Source organism: Lates calcarifer, linkage group LG21, assembly GCF_001640805.2.
Source record: "Lates calcarifer isolate ASB-BC8 linkage group LG21, TLL_Latcal_v3, whole genome shotgun sequence".
Taxonomy (NCBI): domain Eukaryota; kingdom Metazoa; phylum Chordata; class Actinopteri; family Centropomidae; genus Lates; species Lates calcarifer.
Genome location: NC_066853.1, coordinates 12,490,838 through 12,515,593, shown reverse-complemented (window position 1 = coordinate 12,515,593; position 24,756 = coordinate 12,490,838). Strand labels below are relative to the sequence as shown.

At 39.7% G+C, this 24,756-nt stretch overlaps 1 protein-coding gene across 1 annotated transcript; it reads left to right on the top strand.

Annotated features, from left to right (window-relative positions):
• The first annotated feature begins 1,256 nt into the window (after positions 1-1,256).
• Positions 1,257-23,430, top strand: ptgir (prostaglandin I2 receptor). The gene is made up of 3 exons (XM_018702060.2): positions 1,257-1,451; positions 1,623-2,685; positions 23,055-23,430. Exons 2-3 carry the CDS (start codon positions 1,840-1,842, stop codon positions 23,340-23,342), a joined length of 1,134 nt encoding a protein of 377 aa, XP_018557576.1. The 5' UTR covers positions 1,257-1,451; positions 1,623-1,839; the 3' UTR covers positions 23,343-23,430.
• Positions 23,431-24,756: the final 1,326 nt, after the last annotated feature.

Here is a 24,756-nt window from a genome sequence, read left to right as displayed (position 1 = left end):
GATGTCACACACCCTTGAGGCCAAAGTGATTAATTTGGAAAATGACACAGCAAAGCACTAGGTCATCCTGCCCATGCAGTAATGGAAAACACATTTTGTCAGGCACTGTACTTAAGTGCAGTTTTGTTACAGTTTCCCCAATACTTGCAGGTTAATGTTGAACTGATAATACAAATTATATAATACTACTACACTCTGAGAAGGGGACATTGTGCATAATGAGTATTTTTACTCTGGATTCCTTAGGTATATTGCTGTTACTTAAGTCAAATTTTGAATGCAGCCTCCTTGTTGTTGCACCTGTCATATTGTATGAGCGCTAGTGTTTTGAGTGTTTATTGCTTGTTTACAGCTTCTCTCATTCCACTTTTGTCATACACTCTTCAAGTTGTTCAAATATTTGACAGCATATTTAGTATTCTTAATCCCTGAGGGCCAGTTACCTTTTCTCTCTGCTCAAGTATTTCACCAAAGGCCGCAGTGACACAACAGAAACCATCCTGCAGGTTCCTGAAATGGAGAACGAACCAGCCGGGGGCTGGAAAAGCAAAAGCAACATACTGTCATGGCATTAATGTTCAGCCCAAAGAGCACTGGTTGTCCCTCTCTCAGCTGAGCTGCACCAAAGGCTGCATGGAATGTAAACTAGCTGAGATTAAGGCTATTCAAAACACCTTTTTAAAAACCAAGAAGAGACACTGCCAAACCAAACACTTACACAAAAGACTAATTGGATTACATTTTTTTCTGAGCTCGCATGGATAACAAGCCAATACTGACCCAAGTGCCTGTGTCAGTACAGCTAGGCCCTCTGAAACACAATCATTTCTATGTATTGGTGTCTGTGTTTTCTTATTTATTTTAGTCTGTGTTGCAATGAATGCAAGTTCTTTGTAGTTCACCTTTAGAGTAATGTGGTTTGAGTTTTTGAGAGATTGTGGGGGATAAGATTTTTATAGCCAGCGTGCTCGTGATGCAGCTTCTATTCCTGGACACAATGTGTACAACATCTTCAAACAAATAAGAAAAGGGCAAATTACTCCACATCCTGATGAACCTCCAGTAAAAACAAGTGAAGTTCCTTTAATTTTTTACCTTTTATCTCAGCTTTTAAAAGCCGCGAGGAAGATTGTCTGTCAGCGTGTTTCGATGCATCAGTACAGTGGGTGGGACTATACATCGATGCGAAAGAGAGTGGGAGGTGTGACGAGACAAGTCAGCTGAGGAAAAACCAGAGTTCACACAATCACTCTCAGTCTGTGAGTTCATCGTGTGTCTGCCACACGTTACCGGCAGCGGCACTTTTAAACTACTACTCCGAGAAGTCGGGAGAGACGACGCTTCATATTTGACAAACAAGGAGTGTGTGGGAAGAGAAGAAGACGCGGAAGAAGGAGTTGTAACTTTTAAGCTGTTTTTGTCGCGCGTAGAATTGCTGGTGTCACTGGAAGGTGAGTGATTACTGTCACTAAAACTGTGATAAGAGTAATACCGAGTTTCTCAGTGTGAGAGCGCAGTATGAGAAGAAGCAGGGAGGCATTAATATACTGAGAAGAAATAACTTAATGTGATGCCTATCTGAGCGTTAAGTAGTTTCTGTCATTGTGTTATTTGTTCCACAGAGAGTCAAAGACTGTCTGTAAAGAAGAGAGTCAGACAGAGACGGGGAAGGCTGCCAATCATGTTTTAAGTCAACGCAGCATGATGGCTCTCACCATACATTCCTGCCTTCTGTTTTACCAAATGATGGTATCAAGAGGTCAGGACTCCTTTTTGTTTTCTGGGAATACTTTATTGATTCCACAGTGAGTTGCCATATTTCTCTCCAGTTAGTTGGACATGAACAAAAGCATGGTTTCTAACGAATCATGTCACAACACCACCTGCAATGACACTCTCACCGTGAATGGGGATGGCAAGCCAGCGACGAGCATCATCATGTTTTTGGCCGGCGTGGTGGGGAACCTCCTGGCTCTCTTCATCCTCGGAGCGCACCAGAAGGAGCATCGCTCCAGGTCCTCGGTCTTCTGCATCCTGGTGACCGGCCTGGCCCTCACCGACCTGCTGGGCACCTGTCTCCTCAGTCCACCCGTGTTCATCTGCTACGCTCGCAACCTGTCCCTGATAAGTCTGGGCGGCAAAAGACTGTGCAGCCTCTTTGGCTTCGCCATGAGTTTCTTCGGCCTGGCGCCCATGCTCATCCTGTGCACCATGGCTGTGGAGCGCTGCCTGGCCATCAGCCACCCTTATTTCTACTCTGTGCACATCCGCCGCAGTTTTGCCAAATACACTCTTTTCTTCATTTACCTCTTTTCTTTGGCCTTCTGCCTCCTGCCATACAGCGGCTATGGCAAATTCAGACAGTACTGTCCCGGGACATGGTGCTTCATTGACATGGATGCGACAGGGGATGACCAGGCCAACTTGGTGCTGGCCTTCTCTCTGTCCTACTCCTCCCTCATGGCGCTGCTGATCTTTGCAGTGCTCGTGTGCAACGGCTCGGTGATTGTCAGCCTGTGCCAGATGCACCGGAGCCAGATGATACGGCGCGGCTCGGTCGGGTCGACGGGGAGGAGGAGGAGGCTGAGCCTGGCCTGGTTCGGACGGGGGGAAGAGGAGATGGACCACCTGGTGTTGCTGGCGCTCATCACTGTCATCTTTGTGGTCTGCTCCCTTCCACTCACTGTAAGTTCACTTTCAACCTTCTCTCAGTGTTTGTGTTTGACTGATTCTTTTTTATATATATATATATCTCCTCCTTCACTTTCTGTGGCACCTCTACAACACATTTGATGGTCTGTCCTCAGTAATTTTTTTCTGCTTTCACCACTGAATCAGAGAGCTGACACCCTGATGTGTCATTTACTCAGCTGTTGAAACATGAACCAGACCTCTGTAGTGAAATTAAGAAGTTAGAGCGAGTTTGCACTAAAAGCGGAACAGAAAAGAAGGTTTTTTTTAAAGTGTCTACAGGTTTAGTTTTAGCAATCGGTGTGATTAGCGTGTGTCCCTGACCGGATGTACATCTACACCCTGTCAGTAGAGGGTAGAGTTTCCAGCATGTGGTCTCCTGAAACTCCAGTGCGTCCACGCTAGTAACATTAATTCCCTCATTCTGTAATCATCATGTACACAGTGCTCAGCCAGCATGGCGACCGTTAATGTCTTTGTTGCTGTGGTATGTGTTTGTGTGCCCTGTCGGAGTCTCCCTAACGGTTGTGCTTTGCTCTGCTGGCTTCAGTAATAAAAGGTGTGCCTGAAAGTGCAGCCTTTACCACTCAAGGTATGCTGTCACTGTATGTGCGTGTGTTTATGCTGTTCATTTGTCTGCTCAGTTTCATATCTGTTTGACAACTCTGACAACCCTGGAGGACTGGTCCAGCCCTGCCTCGCCCAGAGGGCAAAGCTCTACTGGCAGGGCTCCATGGTTAACCAGCCTAGCATCTGTACTCCTAAATATTACCTCCGGGGAAAGTCACGTTTTGGGAAATAAAAACCAGTTGGAGGATGTGATTAATGTGACTTATATTATAAAGGCATGTCTGCTTTCACACATTTATATTAGCCTTTCTAACAGCAGTGGTCTGATGATGAAGTAGTTTACAGGAAACAGTAAAAAGTGTTTGTTCATGTTTTCGCTCTTCGCCATCTACTCACTGTCTGCATCTGGATGGGTTGTGGTGACACTTCGCCTGAAGGTTTGAGTAATCTGTGGTGCAGGGGCTGAGAGCACCCCCAGGGAATGAACCATGATGACGGTATATACTCAATGTTATGAGTAACACTTCAGGAAACTAAAACCTCAACTTTGCCACGTGTATATATATGTTTTAGCGATACAGTATACATTTTTGTTTCAGGTTTCAACATAGAATTGAAAAACTTATTGATTCACCAAGACCCTTGTTGCCTCGGTGGCAAAATATTTTGTAAATTGAACATTACTTGGTAAGTTTTAATTTTGAGATTTCCACTTAGCTCCTCCAAAACAAATCTTTGTCCTCTTAAGTGATATGATTACTTCACAACTCTCATTTAGCAATATTCATAATTTAATAATCTCTGCCAAACAATCCTGAGTTACAAGCCTGATCTGTAGTAGATCATTCTGAATAATTTAAGACCCTGTTATTAAGTAATCAATGAGTCAGTAGACACACTGTGTGTGTGTGCAGTTTTATACTGTATCTGCTTGTTTGTTTATGTGCATGTATATGCTTGTGGTTGTAGCAGAAAGAACTGAGACAGTGGTGGTGAGGCGTGTGAGTGCATCTCAGCAGACTTCACATGCTCCCACACAGAAGTTTTTGTTTTGGCTTTGTGATTTAACATCGTGTTCTACATTTTACTTTTGTAAAGCACGTAATTAGTTGATGCTGCTCTCAGTAGTAGTGACACAGTCCAGACTCCTCAGATTCTCCATCCCCCCACATATACAAGTATACAAGCTGCTGCATCCAGTCATTATTCTTGCATATACACAACAATGTGCCAAAGTAAACCCTCCAGTGCTTTGTTGTGTTTCCGGTTAGTCTTAATTTACTCAAAGCACTTTAATGTAACTGAATATACCTTAGAGAATGATGCTTTCAAGCTCTGAAAAATGGGCTCGGTCTGCAGTTTGTCCTCATCAGCAGGGACTGCGTGCTAGTAGATGTGGGTAAGATGGAAAGCAGGTGGTGGGAAATGAAGCCGTCCTTTTTCTTAATGTGAGTTTGCCTGAGAACAGAAAAAATTGTAGACTCAGAAAACATTACTTATTCTCTGTGTTCTTTGCCGCACAGAGTATTTGCTCTTTACATTTCTGGGGTGTGACTGTTTTTTCAGTCTGGCAAGATTATTTAATTTGCAGGAGGTGAAAGTTCACATGTTGTGATGGAGCAATCAGAGAAATGGTAAAAGATTCTGGGAAGTGGCTAACTGCTTTTTTCAAGGTAGTGGGGGGGTGTGTGGTGAGCTGGTGTAAATTTTAAGAGTAATCCATTGGCTGTGAATGTTTGTCCTGTTCATTGTTACCTGAATCACACCAACTTCCCAGGCTTGTCACACTATATCCCTGACCTTGGATGATATACTATATGTTACTTCCTGCTGATAAAAACCTACAGTGCAAAACTGAGCAATTACAGTAGACTGCTGAAAAAGATAAGGAGCCATTAATCAGTAGAACTTGGTGTGGTGAATGATATCACTGCCACTGGTCTGTGGACATTTGATTGTAGCATAAAACATGAGGTCCCACTTGGTTTGCTTTAGGACAGACTATTGACACATCGTTTGAAATGTAGTGCCATATGGAATATATGGTTACTGCATGTTAAACTACAGCTACCTTGATATCCAAATGAAGGATGGGATTTAAAGCCTCTCTTCCCAGTATAATCAAACACAGTTAAGGCTACATTATGTAAAGTTTACAATAAACTTAACATGTATTAAACAGGGATATAACACAGTTTGAACTGATAACACTGAAACAGTAAGTTGATTTAAGTATAGTTAATTGATAACAATTCTGCTAATAAATATCTTTAGGTTTTGACTGTTGGATGAACAAACAAGCATTTTTAAGATATCATCTGGCTCTGAGAACTTGTGATGGAAATGTTTAATCATTTTCTAATCTTTTATAGACTAAAACAACTAAAAAAAAAATCTAGATTAATAGATGGGTAAGCATTAAAGCTTATAATCATTAAACTATAAAAAGAAACTGTTTAAACTTAAAGTTAGTGTTCGGGCTGCCTTAAAATTTTAGGCTGACTGACTTTGAGAAGACAAGTGGAGGTAATTTCATAATGATTCAAAACAAATAAACTTTTCTAGTACTTAAATTCTTTAATTTACATAACTCAATCACAAATCATTTCAAGTTCATTCAGCTCAGAAATATAAGCTCCTCGGCTGGCTTACAAAAGTGAGATACTTTCTTACATTGTAAATGTACAGGTGTAGGGTCTGATACTAATTTTCAATATGGTTAGTGCTGTTATGAAAAGAAACAACCATGATTTAACTGAGCATGTATTTAAGACACACAGTCAGTTTCTACTGTGACGCAAAAAAGTAGAGATTCTGGGGGGTTTAACCCTCAAACAATGCATGCTTTGAAGTCTGCTAAAATCCTAGTTTTGTTTCTTTAAAAATTTAACTCAGTGAGTTTGGTGAACTTCCAGCAGTTCATTTGTAAAAGCTGTTGAAAGATTACAACGAAGTTCCAACAACTCATAATGTTTATTAGATCTAAAATGGTCTGAAAATTAAAACTAAACAGTTGAATTGACTGGAAATGATTAAAACTTCAAATTCAGTGGAATCAACAAAAAAAAGATTTGTTAATTCCACTGAATTCCTTCATTATTTTTTACAGTGATAGTTGCATCACAGGACTTAGTATCCTGTCAGTTTATCTGTTGCTCACATTCTGTAGAGTCAGCATTTAATGTGTGTTAAATCAGCTCTCCTCCATTATGCCTTTGTTCACTCATTATCCTGCCCTCTTAAGTTTATAAATGATCAGAGCTACCTCCTGTGGGGGACAGGTACAGACTGATAGCTTGCTCGTGACGATCACCAATATTGCTCCTGCCTGTTGTTCCCATGGGAACCACAGAAGCTGCCTAGAGGCCATATGTTGCCGGTCGATACCTGGATCAATAAAGTGCTGCACTCACGTCACAAGCTATTCACAAAATTGTAAGTGGTTTTGGCTCTTTCTTCTCCCATTATTATATTAATCATTTGTTGAGACTGGAATAAAAAGTGTTATGGGAAGCTCCCAATAACCCCAGCACAGGTTTGTTTTTAGGTGACTGTAGAAACTTTAGTCCACGGCAGCACTGATGCTTCGACTTAATGATAAAAGGTTTCCAATACTATGTCTGAGTCTTTGTCAGCAGTCTAATATTGACTTGTGTGAGTGACGTTACATGATGGGGAGTATAAAAAAGATCCATAAACTAAATTATTCCTCTCTACTAAGTGTTCAGAAAACGATTTACCAAAAACAATCACAGATCTGGTCATTAAAGTAAATTAGTCAATAGTAGATTATAGGTCAGGAAATTGGAAATGGAATAAAGAATTAACAGAACCCTGTGAGAGCCCTGTTTTTGAGAGCTGTGATTACATTCACTATTTCCCACAAAAAAACGCAGTGTGTGTATTCTTTAAAGCCTGACAGACTTGTTGAATGCATTTCCTTCCTTGTAAAGCCTTTGAAGAGCCTCAACTTTTTACATCCACGTCTATTCACTAGCAGTCTTTCTCCTTTCCTACCATTGCAGGCACAAGTCAGCATTTGTTGGCATGTTACCGCCACTCATGCTTAAATCAAATAGCCTGAAACCATTGGCATGATCCAGTGCGCACTGTGAGAATCCTTGTTTGCATGCGCAAGATAGTCATAAAATGAAGACGTGCCCTTATAAACATTGCTTCATAGTTCTGCCAGTGGCCAGAAACTCCACAGGGTACCATTACAGAAGGCATGTATTGGTGTCGTAGTTAGATTTTAAACTTGATTAAAATGGTATGTCTTTTTTAGAGGTCCTCACCCGGTTCTCCAGGTTTTTGCAGTTATATGTATATATATATATATATATATATATATATATATATATATATATATATATATATATATATATATATATATATATATATATATATATATTTCATTATATATTTGAATTCAAATGCACTGTTTATGATTTAATAACTACTAGATTCAGATGGAGCGTGGGTACCTTTGGCCTCCTCACTTTCAGTCCTGCAGCTTCTGAATAAAAATTCAAATGCAAAGAAAAAGACAGTCTCAAGGGTTCACAAGCACACAGCACGTCCTGTGATTTGGAAAAGATAGCTCTGAGCAAACTGGGCAAGAGGGATGATTGTCAGGAAGAAGATAAACAACAGCAAGCATCTCTGACACATTTACAGTCACAGGGCATCGTGCCTCTGTGAGTCAGTGCTGCACCTCCATAAATTTGTGCAGTCTGACAGACTGGGCATAAAGACACCACAGTGAATCCAAACCACGTGAAATGAAATTTGAAAAAAAGTTATGTGAAAGAGCTGTAAGCAAAAGATTCTTCTGGTTTAAGATACAAAGACTTAACTGTTCACCTGTTTATGAACTTGGAAACTAAAGAAAGATTGAGAAACCAGCGCAGAGACGACTTCTGGGTGAGATCTGCTTTAAAATGACTTAAACATTTAAACAAACAAACAATTTCCCTGCAGGACTTTAGCCTTAAGCATACAACTAAATCAACCTTACAATAGTTCCAAAACAGCCCAGAGCTGTTAAGTCTCTCAACAGGCCCAGTCAAACCCCAGGATTAAATGTCAAATATACAGAATAACAATGATCGCTCTTCATGGACACTCCCCAAATCCAACTAGATCCAGATTGAGAGTAGACAGTGTAGACATAGAGGGGAATTCCCCAAATCTAGACATGTCTTAGACAGTTCTTTGATGTAATCCTGGTAACGTTTGCCAGAGTTGGTCTCAGATGAAAACTTCTGCAAACAAACTGTGGAAATAATGGTTGAATCCTCTCAGACGGCAGCGTGGCATACATGACCTTTGTGTGAGTACGAGGTGTCAGGTGAATCCACACAGCGTGGGCGTGGTACAGGTATAGATGTAAAGACCCACATGCTAGAGTCGAGATAAGAGGCAGCTTTGTCTCCCAAACTGTTATTGTGCTGGATGTGCTGCAGGTGCTGCTGGGAGATAAATGTCATTGTTGGCTTGTTCCAGGTTTCTATAAGGAAAGATGATGCTCTGCAATCAGCAGCTGGCTTTGTGTATGATAGAATGAGGATTCCCTTTCTTAGTGGATGGATGCTTAATCCTGCATTCAGTATATACACAACACACACTGACGTATGCGCACACATTTACTCTTATTACAGTAGTCGCAAGGCCGCAGGCTCGCTAATCCTGCCCCTCACGTCCCACAGTTGAATCCTGGTTTATTGCACCTCCTCACATTTTCCTCATTTTAAGGATAGAGTGGACAACAAATGACAGAAGATGCTCAAAGTAATGAGGTGTAGATATTGGTCCCTTTAATGCGTCATTGAAGTGTGTGGGAGAACATAGCCCCGGGCTTCAGTCAGAGTGCAATACGGGGTGAGCAGCTGCGGAGCAGATTTTTAATAGCTGAGGCACAGAGTGATGAAATGAGGGTAAAGACACATGTGGAGAGCATGTCAGAGATAGAAAAACCCAACAGATGTAATTTTTCTATGATGTGTTTTTCCTTATCCAAATGAAAAACAGTTCATGAGTCAGTGATCCAGTAATTGGGCTTTGCACTGTGGTTTCCAAGCTTTTGGTAGCTCAAATAGGTCGGACTCCATCCTCTGCCTTCTCAGTGGATTTTGACTTCAACCTGGTTCAACTGATTTTTAATTTTTTAATTTTGTTTATTTATTTATTTTGCCTTTTGGGGGCAGCAAAAATAAGTGGTCAGTAAAATGATGCAGTTGACTTGTTAACAAATAGTTGCTTATACAGACATCTAGCTGATACAAAGCAACTTTTCATGGCCATAAGATGAAGTGATATTAACTCTCTTGTAGCTCTGTTTTTGGTCTCTACCAACTCATGTGGGAAATATCTGGCTTCTTATCAGCCAGGTGCTCCATGATGTTCATCATCTTTTTGCTAAGCTCTCCTGTCTGCCCTTCTGTGTTGGGCAAGTAACCCATAGTGAGTTTTTAGAGCTTTTTCCACTGGAAACAGCTGCATACAACTGACAACAAGGCCATGAGAGTGGCGAGAGTGAACCAAAACAGTAAAGTTATGGGCCAGAAAAACCTAAACAATGTGCCAAAAGACTCCACAATACAACTACAGAGACAGGAGATAATTCACTTCATAATTCAGTTCATCACTATAAGCAACCCATTTCAAATACAGGAAGTTGTGATTCATTGTAAAGAAACTGCTTATATGTGCTTTGTAACCGTTTTTAAATAACTCATCATGTGTCACAGCTTTACTGTTAGAACCTGTGGCAAAATCTTTGTGGATTTGAAATAAATACAATGTCAAAATGAATGCTGACGCTGCAACAATGAGCAACATCCTGTTTGTGAGTTCATGTGTTCACATTTAATGCTCTCTTATTCTCTGTCCCTTGAATGATCTCTTTCCTCTTCCAGTCAGATGGCTTACCACATATTTTCTCTCTAGCTTCTTTTATCGAAAACAATACCAAGGCTGTAAAATGATATAGAGGGGAAAATAACATGTTTCCCCATACTGCTGAACTCTCAATAACCCTTTAAATTACAGGCTCTTTATTGTACAGTAATTGCTGAAAATAACTGATAATAGCATAGATACTATTGATAGGATTGTTGCAGTCTAAGATTCCTTCACATAGTGCCTGTAATTGATCCATTGTGTGTTTATGAATAATTTACACTGTGAGTATTGGAGGTATTGCATGTAGTGTCATTTTTTGCTGAATACATGATGAAAATTTGAAAACCTATCATCCCCACCCCAGTAAAACACATCCAAATATTTCTTTGATGTGCATTCACACTTTGACAAACATCTTTGAACTAAAGCCCAGCAGTTGGAAACAGATGTGCATTTTGCAACAGGAAGAATTCTTCAGGTTTTTTTTTCTTCTTCTTCTTCTTTTTCCTGGCATTTCCCTCCCTGTTTTTTACTTTTCAGAAGTCTCCCTCAAGATTGCATTGACAATTTAAAAAATGTTTTTATGGTATAATAGAAAATGAAAAATGTTCTCCCCTTACCACGGCATAACTAATGGCCTGTATTTTATGTGTGTTAGTGGAGATGACAAGATGTCTATGTCAAATTTGGCCTGGAATGTAAATCATTGTAATACTGATACTGAGGAAAGATTGTGATGTCAGCTGGGACGCAGTTACAGTACATTAACACTGAAACATTGTCCTGTTTCGTGACATTAAAGGGGAAAGATAAACACATCTGGATAAATCTCTCCGGACAAAAGTACAGTCTACACGTCTATATCTGAAAACAACTTAGCTTCTGTCACTGAAACACATCATTACTTATTCTTGTATATGTGATGAGGTGTTTTTCAAATGTTTTTCTTCCTGACAAAGATCCACATCAGGTCAGAACAGTGGATAATTAAAGTTACTATGGGAGCATAATACTGTCCGACAAGTCCCTGTAGAATCTGCTTCTCCAATTGTTTTATAGCCCACATCTAACAGTTTATTACATTGACCAAATAATAAAATCTTATTGATCTTGGTAAATGGTGTTAGCGTGGACCTAGCTTGCTTCTTCAGGAGATGAAGAGCTGTCAGCCCAGAATAAATCTGTCTTCTCCAATCAATACCTGCCTCCGGACTAATTTGTTTAGTTACTCATGCTCTAACTGAACAGTGGGCTGGCTGTCAGCAGCTATTGTTTAGCAGAGAGACATATAGGTAGTCTTACTTTAAATGCATCTCTTTAAAATACACTTTTTAAAAAATTATTTGATTGACCCAGCTTCTTTTAAACAACCTAAGATTATTTTTGTCTTTTCAGGCAGACTCTATAAAAATTCTCACTGTATTTTCAATTTTGGCAAATTCTAATCATAAAAAGCACCAAACATGCTGTAACTGATGTATAGTGCCTTAAGCAGTAAGATCATACTTTACACAGCACATGACAAACGCTGTAATTCTGAACATCTTTTCTGTTTGTTTTAATATCATAATACGACCACCAGACAGAACTGCATGCATATAGTACTGTATACCATGAAAAGCAGCAGCTTTTGGTTTTCTTTCATATCATTTGCTGTGTCTCCTCTTCTTTTTCCGTCCTCATATTTTCTGTGATTCACAATCTTACCCCCTTGTCCTTTAGTACTGACTTGAGGAAGTGTGTTGAGATGGTTGTGCAACAGAATCTTCAATGAATATTTAAACTCTTTGCAAGCAAGGCCTGTTCATTAGCTTATCATTGAATCTCATTAGTAAGTGTTATGCATGCGTCTACATACGGGTTATCTGAGAGGTTGGTTGAAATATTCTTAGTAGCTGCCAAGACATATAGAAAATATCAGCAAATCTTTCTCACGTAGCCGTTTACTGTATGCACAAAAGCATTATTTATCTCCATATTTGTCTTCTTGGTCTTTTGCCATGTGTGCCCACAGTTATTTGTCTATCCATCAGCACCCTTCATTGTTCACACAGCATTGCGTAAAATGAGCTCCACACCCAAGTATAGAGTTTCTCAACCTAAGGGTTGGGACCCCTCGTGGGGTCATTTAATATGCAGAGACTGATATATTGATGTTTGTTTGCTATGATTTTTCTGATTAGAAAGCACATTGGAAAACAGGTATAACCCTGTTATCATTTCTTTATAATCAATTTTAATTAATTCCATTCATGCTTGAAAACATAATGTAAGAGTATTCCATACTAAACTTTTTAGAATTTTCTGATGAAGAATTTTAATAAAAACCATGTGAATCTTGTTATGTTTACTCTTTAACATCTACAAGTCAAAAGTCTAGTCAAAGTCTAAAAGCTCAAATAAAGACAGCTCAGAGATTTCTAATCACCCCTTGTTGCCTTAGCAGCAACATACGGTAAAATATGCTCAAAGAGAAAAGGAGAGGAAAAGGCACATCTTGTTTGCCTTCTAAGATCACTGCAACGAATGTGTTACGTCAATCTTTATCTCTTATGCATGTGTTCTAGGTTGTTGAGGACACTTCTCAAATCAGATCAATCTGTCAGAAAGGTTAAAGATTGGTTAAAACGAACCCTCTTACGACCACAGTAATAATCAGACCAACCTTTTCTCTCTATATAAAGGCTATAGGCTGGTTTCATTCTCAAACCAAACAATTTTTGGGAGAATACAGACACGAGCTGCAGAGAGCATATTATCCAATGAACAAACCATTTTGTCCATTAAGGAATTAATGTTAATTAGCTGATCTAATCTGCTACTGGAGATGTCTGTTATTTTATCCAATGGCACTGACAGTTAAGCTAAAAATGAGGAGGAAAAAGTAACAGGAGATAAGCGGTTTGGTAATAAATCTGGGTTTTTTGCCAACTAGATTCAGGATCCAAAATTGAACCTGCCATCCAAACCCATCCTTGGTGTTATCTTGATAATTCCATCTTGCAGGAAATGTAGACTCGCAGAAAACAATAGGATTCTTGTTTCATACTCCACCTCGCCACCCGTCTCAGGAGATATATGACCCAATAAAACTTGGCTTAGACTGCAGCGGTGAAATACAACACCCTCACATCAAACAAACCCTAAGTGAAGCAGAATGTGGCGATCATCTGTCTGAGGGATGTGTTGAAGGATGTGTGAAAAAGGGAAACAGCTGACGCCCAGTTCAGTAAAAGTATGATGAAACACTTGCTACAATCAAGAAACGTTTGGAACATTAAGATGACATATCAAAAAAATTAAAAAAATTAGAGACATGTAGATCCACCCCCACACGTCCGCACACAAAATTAAATATTTTATGGTGTAACGGAACCACTGAGCACAGGAAGTATGGATGTTATCAGGGTTTTGAGTCAAGTCATAAATATTCCCCTTCCTCCTCCATGAAAGTTGACTTTAACTGGCATCAGATTATGGTTATGAATCATAGCATTTGTCTTAAAAAAACATATTAGATGACCAATTGTGCTGTGCTGTGGCCTGGTTGGGTGTTCACTTTTCAATCACAAGTAGTAAACAAATTTATCAAAAACTGGTTTCAGCTGATTAAGTGTGATAACACAGCATGAACCATCCAGCTGTTTGTTTCAGTAACTGATTATTTGTGCATTTTATCAACACAAAATGTTCAGGATTTTTTTGTTTAATTATTACTATGTTCTTTTTTTAATTTTTGGGAATAGGCATCATTAAATCTTATTTATAATCTTTTCAAAATGTTCCTGTGCTGAGACATGTTACGCCTTCAAAGAGCATCTCAGCCAGTTTACAGACAACAGGGACTAAACAAATTCAACAAGATAATTGCAAACAGGCAGCCCGTGCAGATTCTGTGGTTTAGGATTTTGGGGCCCAGCTGATGTTTACTGGTGCACAGAACCTGAAAATATGTGATGGGAAGAAGTTTCCCTCCAACTTTTATCTGCTCCCAGACGGCATTGTCCTAAAAATACCTTCAGTAATATTGTCATGTCACGCTTTGTCTAAGATGTGGACAAATAGTTAAGTCTTATATTTTCAGATATGTGCAGCTCACATGGAATTGGTTACCTGAAAAAAAAGCAAAGTTACATCTTTCCCAAAAACATTGAACTGTTCCTTTAAGTTAGGCCAGTCACCTGGCAACAGCATGAGAGATGAGTTTAAAAAGCTTTAATCAGGATAAATTTAAGGCTTGTAGCACTCTATATACAGTATGTGTTTCTGGTAGATATCATGTTATATTTTTGGTTTGATAATGTAGGGGTGTCTCGTGATGCGAAAAGTTCTCTTATACAAAATGCACTAAAAACTAAAACTAAGCATTTATAAAGCCCACAGTCTACACAGTCTATTTTAGGAGTCAGCCATTCTGTGTAGGGAGCCTCTGTGCACCTGCCATAATCCAGGTGCCCATCTCTGTTATTGTCTGTTGTTCAAGAGTTTGCATCAGATGTGTTTATGGCCCTGCCTGCTCATCAGGAAAACGCAGAGTTGGATTTTGACAGGTTGGAATGCTGGATATCAACTCTCCTGACAGAGAGGAAAAAAGAAACTACCAGTAATTACAGATGAATTCACATGTAAGCACTGGTGCATCTTACTTATCAGCATTCACTCATCATAATGGAACCACTCTGTGCTTGTCTTAAATTCAGATTAACAACGTAAAGAGGAAATGTGTTTGTTGAACACACTCTGAAATCTAAAATATAACCTACACAATGTGTAATGAAATTATTTTTCTTGGTTTTGTGTTTAGCCCATGAAGTGACTTTAAATCTACAGAATTATGAATGAAGTGTTGCAGCACACACCAAAGTCAGCCAGGTGGATGAGGGTGGAGTGTTAAAAAAAAACGTGTTGTGTTATTGCTGTCATATGGTTTCATACTAGTGTAAAAAAGTGTATCGTGTCATGTTTGTTTTTTGAATCCCCAAAACAAAACAAAAACATCTACAGACTGCGTGTTGTAATGACAGATGACTCTGGTTGTCAGAGCCAGTCTGGGAAAGTCATAAAACTTGCAGGCTGGCCATGCGTGTCAAGACTTGTGAGTCTTTTCTGTGTCTAATGTACTGCTGATTGTTATGTCCTGTTACAGTATTTATTTCGTTTTCTTGGCTTAAATGCCAAAGAAAATTATCTGGAACATACAAAATAGAAATATAATACTGTATGTTCAGTGCATTTCCAAGATGTTGAAGTATAAATTCCAATCTGAGTTACTGAGTATGAGTAATTTCAGACTCTGAGTAGTACCACAAAGCTGCATGCTGTTATCATAAGATAAAAGCTGAAATCTGCTCGTTCTGCTCATTGAGGCCTTGTGTGTTATTGTGCGTAAACCGATATCAAGTTAAATCAAAATGTCCCCAACTGACCGCATGTCTTCAAAATGGTATCTAATGCATCATTTGCTAAAGTGATGAAATTACACACTGAAGTAGCGTGGGGATGACAATTCATCAGGTGTAATTTGAGCAGGCTTAATTGGCATTGCTGTAAAGGTAGCGGACTAACAGCAGGAACACTAAATAGCAGCACATAGGCACCAAGTGAAGCCACAGTAGAAGTACCAGCCTGAACTTCCAACAGCACTCAGTGAAATTAAATTACCATATTTTAACCCAGAAAGTTGCAGATTTTAGCCTTAAGCACCCAAAACAAACATCCAAGCTTTGGGATTTTCATGCCCTAAATAGTTACTGGAAGGCAAACAGCTTGCTCATATTTTTGGCCATTATTATTCAAGTTATGAGAACAACAGTTCATTTTTGAGAAATGGGAACAAGGTGATATCCATGGAGTCCAGACTGGCAAATAATACAAGCAGTCAGGCATTTAGACTGGTCTTCTAATATTGTTGAATCACCAGTTCAGCCACATTAAACAACCCATTTAGTCTGACAGAAATGTCTGGCAGATTTCCCAGACCTGTACACTGTTTCAGGTTTGACCAACTAGATTTATATGCAGTTTTTCTTTTCAGTGGACAACTTTTAATGGACATTTTGGGTGTAGTTTTTGTGTTCTGGTCAGTTGCGCTTGCCTAGCTAACAGTGTTATCACAGATGTTATCACATCCCCAGAACTCAGGAATGGAGTTGTTATCATAACCAATTGCAATGAGGGATAAACCTACAAAAATAGGACCTGGGTCTTAAAACAATGCAATTATTCCAAGTGGATGTTGTTCATTGCCAGTGAAAATAAAAGTTGCAATTTATAATGCTCAGTTGCGCTGAACTGTTGACAGATGAGATGATCTATTGTGCACATGGCTGGGAAAGCGGCCGACGTCCAGTTGGCGCAACTGACATAAAATTGGCTCTAATAATGAAATTAAACACAAGTACAAGTCAACAATAGTACTCAACATCAAACCACTGCGTTCGATATGAAGTCATTCCTTCCTGACTTTTTTTTTCTCTTTCAAAAGATAATCTACCACCAATTTTAAAGCACACCCATGGTATCAGTATACAGGCACAAAACATTCACAGGACTCTTGCGGCTTTATCTCTGTCGAAGAGGAACCTGCTGTGTCTCTGTTGCAACACCTGCAAGGTTTTGCAGCATACCCTGACATAGTATTCTTATCATGCATTGACACATATAGGCCAACTTCATATTTCACTTTGCCTGCTTTGAAAGCGTGTTTCTCCTCCTTTCAGTTTTTTCCACTTCCTCTTTTTTGTTTCTAGTATATATATATATGTTTTTTTTTCTTGTCGACAGTTTCTTTTTTCAGCAGTCAAGCAGGCAGCAACTCCTTGCAGCTCATCATCACACATCTATCAGTTTATTCATCTGAGAGCTCATAGTGACAGTTTTAGTTTGGCTGACATTCTCCAACTTATACTACTCACAAGAAAAAGGGGGTGATAATTATGGATTTGTTTATCTTATATTTCTTCTACTACATTTTTTAACAAAATGAGTAAAAGTGTGATGGATAAAACTACATGGATGGTTTATGTATGGCAAGAAGTGTGTGTGCATGTAAAATGTTTTGTTATATTGCACTGTTATTCTTCTTCCCACACATAGTCGACAGGATTGAATGTCAGAGTGACAACAGTTGAAGTTGAATGTTGGAAATTGCAGGTAAAAGGTCTAATAGCTCCATGTATCTCACCGCAGTCACAGGCACGTCTAAAAGAAGACACTCACTAATGGACTTCTAGACAGGGTAATTCCCCTAATGGAAATATTCTAATGACAAACACAGACTGACTTCACTGTCTCTCTTTGGTGCCACTTATTAATGTTCAGTGTTTTCCTCTCTCCTGAGACAGAATACATGGTCATTTACATGCTGCCTGTGATTCTTCCTAAATGAACAGCTTTATACTAATAGACTTTAAAGTGCTCAGGGAGGTTGAGATGTCTTTCCTGTGTGAAAAATGTCATTAAACAAAACCTGAGGAGAAATCAACATAATGAGCACATTGATTACATGCACCAGATACACATCTTTCCAGCGCACACCCACCAACTTTTCCTCTCTGTGTCTTAGCACAAACCACCTCCTCACTAACGTGTTAACTGCAGATTTTGTGGCAGTGAAATTCCCCTTTCGGATGTAGAAGCTCTCTGCCGCTCTCATAATGCATATCTGCACTGTGTGACTCAATACCAGAATATCTTCAGGTCCTTCAGGAAGTAAATCTGGGGCAGAGGTCGGTGAGGCCGGACGGCCTGGGGACAAACATGCATATTTGATTCTTGGCCTCATGCTGCTCTGGTTGAAGAACCTTGGAGGCAGGTGGATGCTTCTTTATTGAGGAAAAGCCTACCTGCAGTTATAAGTGAGATGTTGAAGCCATGGCTAGAAATCCAATCAACTCTAATGCACTTCACTGGACAGCTCACCGTTATAGTGTCCAGCAGGAACAAAATATGACACGTACATACAGCGTGTTTAATACATTTTTGTATTCGTGTCTCTGAACTGCACACTCACAGTGAGTTACAAATAAATGAAGGTGGATTGTAAAGATAGGGCAGAGGCTACAGTGGAAAGACTGAGTAAACTTTGCTGTGGTGTGAATTTAAATGAGAGGGGAGAATGTCAAACTGCTACTCATTTTAAAAGAATGATTCAATATACAGGTGCTGAAACTCACTGTAAAGCTCCATAAACCTGAGGCTCCGCAGGCTCCTGGAGGCCCCTTTGCTTCATTGTTTTCACATTGTCATTTGATCTGTTGTCAGTTTTAAAATTGCTTAATCATTTTTTTTTACATCTACAATGTATCAAATGAAAATGTGTAGTTTTAAAGACGTCAGTTGTAGTGACCACACAGATTTAACACCCTCCTTTTCTTCATATCTTACTGTTATGGTTAACCGTCCCTCATTGTTACAGTTCACTCACTGCTCCTATCAGCGTAGTTACCAGATGCAAGTTGTTGTTTTCAGCCAAAAAACCCCCAAAATCTCACTGTAAACTACCTACCCAGCAGGATAAGGCAGAATCAGCGGCTAGCCAATGAACAGAACCATTTAGCTGGTAAAGAGCCAGATATTAACCTCACAAGCTGGTGGAGAGCTTATGTTAACCATGTCTGCTGGATGTGTAAATGGTATCACACCAACCATATCAACATAGGAGATGATATCTCAGAGTTGTGTTTACAAATCACTTCTTACAAATTTGTAGCATGTTTAACAAACACACAGGAGATGGACATCGATCTGCTCATCCTACTCTCAGAAGGCCAGTAGCAATTAAGCATATTTCCAAAAATGTTGAACTGCTTGTTAAAAGACTTGTGTAGCGCTGCAGCATCTCTCTCTCTCTCTCTCTCTCTCTCTCTCTCTCTCTCTCTCTCTCTCTCTCTCTCACTGCTGTGTGTAAACAGTCCAGGCCAGTAATCTCTGCTCTGGCTCCTCTCATCCCCATGTAATGATCCTGCAGTGAAACAGGATCAGGAAGAAAGAGTTGGGAAGAGTCCTCCAGGACCATGAGATGGAAAATAATGGATCATAGAGTGTAGACATCCATTACTGGGGTTTGTTTCCTGAAAGACTCAGTGATCATAAGCCCCAAATAGCATCTTGCATGACTCTGCCAGGATGCACTCATTTACACCAAGTGAACTGGGTCCAGGTACATGAAGATCCTCAGTCAGCAGGATGTTTAAAATTATATAGACTTGAGCCAATTTATGATTAATCAGTTAGTCAACCTGCAGAACAATAATCTACAACTATTTTGCTAATGAAGCTTTTTGATCAAAAAAAAAATCTTAGTTTCAGGTTCTCAGCTGTGAGGATATGCTGCTTTTCTTTCTCTGGTGTGATAGCAAACTGTGATGGTTTTAAACTGTTGGTTGGTTTTGGGAAATTTTTCACAATGTTTCAGCATTTTGTTAACAATTGTTTTAAAATTAAAATAATTGCTAGTTATAGCCCTAAAGTGGTTTTGATTTTATTTTGGAAGATATTGTTCCACTTGTTAATGACTGAAAACCCTTAAGTTATGAGTGACAAACATAGATGAACAGTCTAATTCCCTTTGCCCTAGTATTTTTACAGGTACAGTTTGCAGAGCAGCAGCTGTTGATTGATGACTGTATGTGTTTGCACATGTCCAACATGCAGTGTGTGTGCATCTGTCTGTAAATGTACTGTATGCATCTGTTTATAGAGTGCATGTGTAAACATACTTGCTTTTGCTGGATTTATATGTCTATACGTGTGGCCAAGGTATGTTCCTTCAAAGCTTTCCTGCATCTGCATGATTGTCTGTTCCCCTAAATAAATCCCCCCCACCCCACCTGATCTCTGTCTGCTGTATAGTGTTTCTGGCCTGCTCTTAAACCACAGATACATTAATATGCTCCTGTTTAAGAGAGAGCCTGACATCTCATCAGTTTTGGCCCCACAGCCTGCAGTGCTTGGAGTAGACAGTTTGTGATTTGTGTCCCCCCCCCCCCCCCCTCTGAGGGGCTTGAGGTCTGCTGAGAGGACCATAAGAGGCAGGGTGGCATGCAAGGACAGAAAGTGAGGGTGACAACGTGGAGTGAGACAACAAGGGTGAGGATGATAGCAGAGCGTATGAGAGCCCACGTCTGTTTGAAAAGTTTCTGGCAACGCTGCATGATGAATAAAGTGTACGACAACTGCGAGAGGCATTTGTCATTGTGTTTGTTAGTATGTTCCATGCCAGTACGCCTAAGATTCATTTTTACCTCAAGTTTTGATTCAAATAACTGTTTGCCAGTGTGAGGCCTGCTCTCTGGTCATAGGCCAAGGCAGTTAATAATGATGTGATTCTTGTCATGAAAATGTTTTCTCTGTTATTTTCAAAGCTTTTGAAACATTTATTATATCCACTGCTTCTTGCATGTACTGATATCACAGCATAAACTCCTAACAAATCTGTCGCAGGTTACACTAGTCTTAAATATCTAAAATGTTCCTTAAATAATTCAGTGAATCTCTACTGTAAAACATGTCTGTACTTGCTAAGAACTTAAATCACAAACTCAGTGCAAACCAGTCCTGGGGGTATTTATTACATAACTTGAACATTTGACATTTTTCTTTTAATGCAGGTCATTATGCTGATGACCAAAGTGACTTGTGGGATGACAATGACAAAGAGGTAGCATAAGGGCAAATTGTGAAATGTTTGGTTGCTTTCTTGCAATTGCTGTTGCAATCAACAGTTTTAAAAAAGACATGGGTTGTCCTGTAAAAGGAACATTACACCACTTCTGATGTGTGTGCATATCAATTCTGACTGTGTGTGTGAGAGAGAGAAATTATTATTATGATCCAGAACTGCTTTAAACTTAGTCCTTTGTTTATTTAGCCTGTGAAATCTGTGAGAATCCAACAGTAATTTCAGCAACATCGGTTGTGCAATTCAAGAAATCTCGCACAACTTTAAGTAATACGATTACTTCCTAAAAAGTGAAGAACATCTGGACGTTGTTTTGTTCCACCCTGGATTATACCCACTTTTGACCCACTAAAGATGACGCAGCTGTTCCAGGCTTTTGAAGATTATTATGTCACTGGGCACGACATCTTAGAAGCATCATATGATAATTGCTGTTGTTTTGGATTCACATGCAGTCAGTACATCCTCTCTCTGTGTCTTGGGTGTATTTGTTGATCAATATCTGAATGACCACATCCGTGCGAGTTTAGGCAGTTAATGAGCGTGGAGAGGACATGGTTAGCCTGGTGTCTGGTCCCTCTGGTAGTCTGGTTTGGCCTGGCTTTGGACTTTCTCCCTCTGGCCCAACTCATTCTGTCTCCAGCTTATTAGTTTTCAGTCCAGGCCCTAGCAACAGGGAAACATTTACACCAATGCACAAAAACACTCAATCAGCACAAGCCATTAATTAGGCCACTGTTTGTTGGATATTTCATGGAGGAAATGGAGAATTGTTGATAGAGAAGAGGAGAGAGGTGACAAAGATGCTTCCTGGGCCAGCTCCTGCTTCTCTCGCAGCCCAGGATGAATAAGCAGGCAGCTGCTGTTGTCTGCGCTGCCTGTCTGCAGTCTGTCATACATTAAAGGTCAATGCAGAAAAAAGTTGTGGTTTTGTCTTGTAGCATTGTCTGCATCTATATTCAGGACACTTTGTTCATCTGAAAATTAAAGGTGTGCTCACACGGAGCGCGTTTTAGATGGATGTTGACATTTGGTAAAGCCCTGTTTTACAAGATGAACCACAGTTGCAACTGACACTGATAATAAACACACAGTCATGTGTTCTCATCTGCTTTTAAGACCAAAGTGCCGACAACTCCATCATGTTTTGCTCCTACAGAGGTGTGAATCAGGTTTGATTTGGCACCGTTCAGCAGACATAATGTTTGTCTTGTAAAATGTTGACATACCAAAAGTCTGTCCAGTGAACAAATTACCAGTGAACATTACTGATTAATGATGTTTGATTAATCAATTAATTATTTGATCCATAAAATGACAAAAATAAAACAAATAATGACAAATGTCCACCATCACTTGACTTATATTTATATATGTGTGTGTCAAATAGTGATGGACATTTGTCATTATTTTTTTATTTTTGTCATTTTATGGATCAAATAACTAACTAGTTAACCAAGTATGTATAAATTAATCAATAATATTTACTGTAAACTCAAAAAACTATTTTTTAGAGGAATACAGGGAGGTGGAAAAGCTTTTCTTTTTAAGAAAGAAGGTGGAGGGTGAGTAGGGAAGATGAGATATGAGTTGAGAAAGCTGAGGTGAGGTGATGGTGAGGAGACAGCAAGAATGTTGAACAAGGCACTGAACCTATTCTACAGGAAAAGTACTAAATTCAAACTACTGAGAAATCGAAGGAGCCTATGTCTGTGTGACAGCCGACAACTGATGAAGTCACTGATTGCTGACTGGTGGTAAATGAGAGACCGGCAGTATCTGGCGGTATCTCTGCTGTGACAAGGTGACACCTTGCAACCTCCACCAATAGCCTGTATGTAGGTTAAGAGACAAAACCAAAGGCAAATGAAGTCTTGCTGCTACACTCACTGCTGCACTCTATGCTTATTTCTCAGACCATGGCCATAAACGTTAAGTGATTCAAATGAGTCAAGATTTTCGTGAGCTCCCCTCCTCTCTTATTTGGACTATGGTGGCTGTACAGTAAGACAGCAACATTTGGTGAGACTGGTGAAAGAATATTAACCCTAAATACAGTATTAAAAGTGAGGGGGGTTTTCACAGAATTTTGCAATGTGAAGGGGACATGCTCCCAAATTTGCCCGTGGACACAACTCTAGTGTTATTTTGAGTCTATATATGTAACCTGGGAATAGTCAAGACTAACCTCGATCTTCTCTGTCTTCAGATTGCAGGCTTCATCAATGCCATTCACCCATTTTGCGGTGACACAGAGAACCTAACGGCCTTTCGCTTCTATGCCCTCAACCCCATCGTGGATCCATGGGTCTTCATCATCTGCCGGAAGTCCGTGTTTCGCCACCTTTGCTCTCTGCTGAGCTGCCGCTTCAGCAAAGGAGCTATGAAGACGACAGCGCACTGCGCTCTGTCCTTACCCCTTGATAATCACATACAGCGCAACCCCCCAGACGTGACAGTTCCACAAACCAACATGTTCTCCAGTTTACCTCTGTGACCCAAAGGAAACCCTCGACTACGGAGGCTGAGGGGGCAAACTTTGGGGCAGATTTGTGAAATAAAACTTTTAACATTTGCATACAGCATTCTTGCACTCATCATTTTAAGGCACAAAGACTTATACAAAGAACTAGATGTCACAATGGAAACATTCTGTACCTGTCCGTTAACAGTTTCTCTATGAACTAACTTTGGAAAAAATGATTGCACTAGGTTTTACACTTCCACTGACATGGAAACAGTTTTAATGTTGTATGGTCAGGCGTACCATCAAACAAACAGCACTGTAACTTAGCATTAAGGAGCACGTCAAACCATATCAAGAAATCAGAATATATGCACTTGGGTAAAGTTATATGGGTAAACAATATGCATGAATGTAAACTGTCTTCTTTTTTCCTTCGATCAGCCAGCCTTTTCTTTATGACACAGCCACGTGACTCTTGGATAGTGAACTGTGCACATCTACAGCATCCTTGACACTGGTGACCCTCGACGAGAAGATGACCAGCTAACACAAGCTTATTTCAGTACTCCGTGTCGTTGCTGGGGTTGATGACATGTCAGTCCATTTCACAAGGCTCTGCTTTGGCACATCAGTGCTTTGAGCTAAATGCTAATGTCATCATGCTAACATGCTGATGTTTAGCAGGTACAATATTAACAACGCTCACCATCTTACTTTTGCGGTTTGCTCGCCAGCTGAACACAGAGTACAGCTGAGGCTGATGGGAATGCCATTAGTTTTAAGTGTGTGGTCATAAACCAAAGTAATGGATGCATTAAAATTTTTCACCTTATGATGGTGCTAAATTCCTAGGGGTCAGAAAAGTTAGCACAATTCAAAGATCCCCATAGATTGCTATACCAAATTTCAAAGGCAATCCATCCAAAAGTTTCACTCAAAACAAAGAATGTCAACCTCATGGTGGCGAAAAGTCACCAAGAGTTAGCTGTAACCTTCATCCTCTCTGGAATATGAATGTATGGCCACAGACCAGCGTTACCATCACTAAAACCTACACTGCTAGTGTATCTAAAAAATTACTCTTCTAAAACACACATCTTCAACTTTGATTAATTACCAATGACAAATCTGGGCAGCAGCTGTGTTGTATTTACATCATGCCAGTGAAACTGATCTTTGAAATGGTTCTTCACCTATCAGTAAGTACTTGTTTGAAAAATGGTGCTGGTAGGTCTTTGTTGAAACAGGCCAAATATTCAGTGTGTTCCCCGACAGACAGCATTAATCTTGTACCTCCCCACAGCACAGACTGCCAGTACTCTGAATATATGTAAACATGTAATTTATTATAGATTAGAATTGTGTTTTTTTTTTGGTTGTTGTTGTCAGTTCAAAACTGTGCAACCTGTGGTAAAAATGATCAAAGCACTCTAGCAGTCTAAAA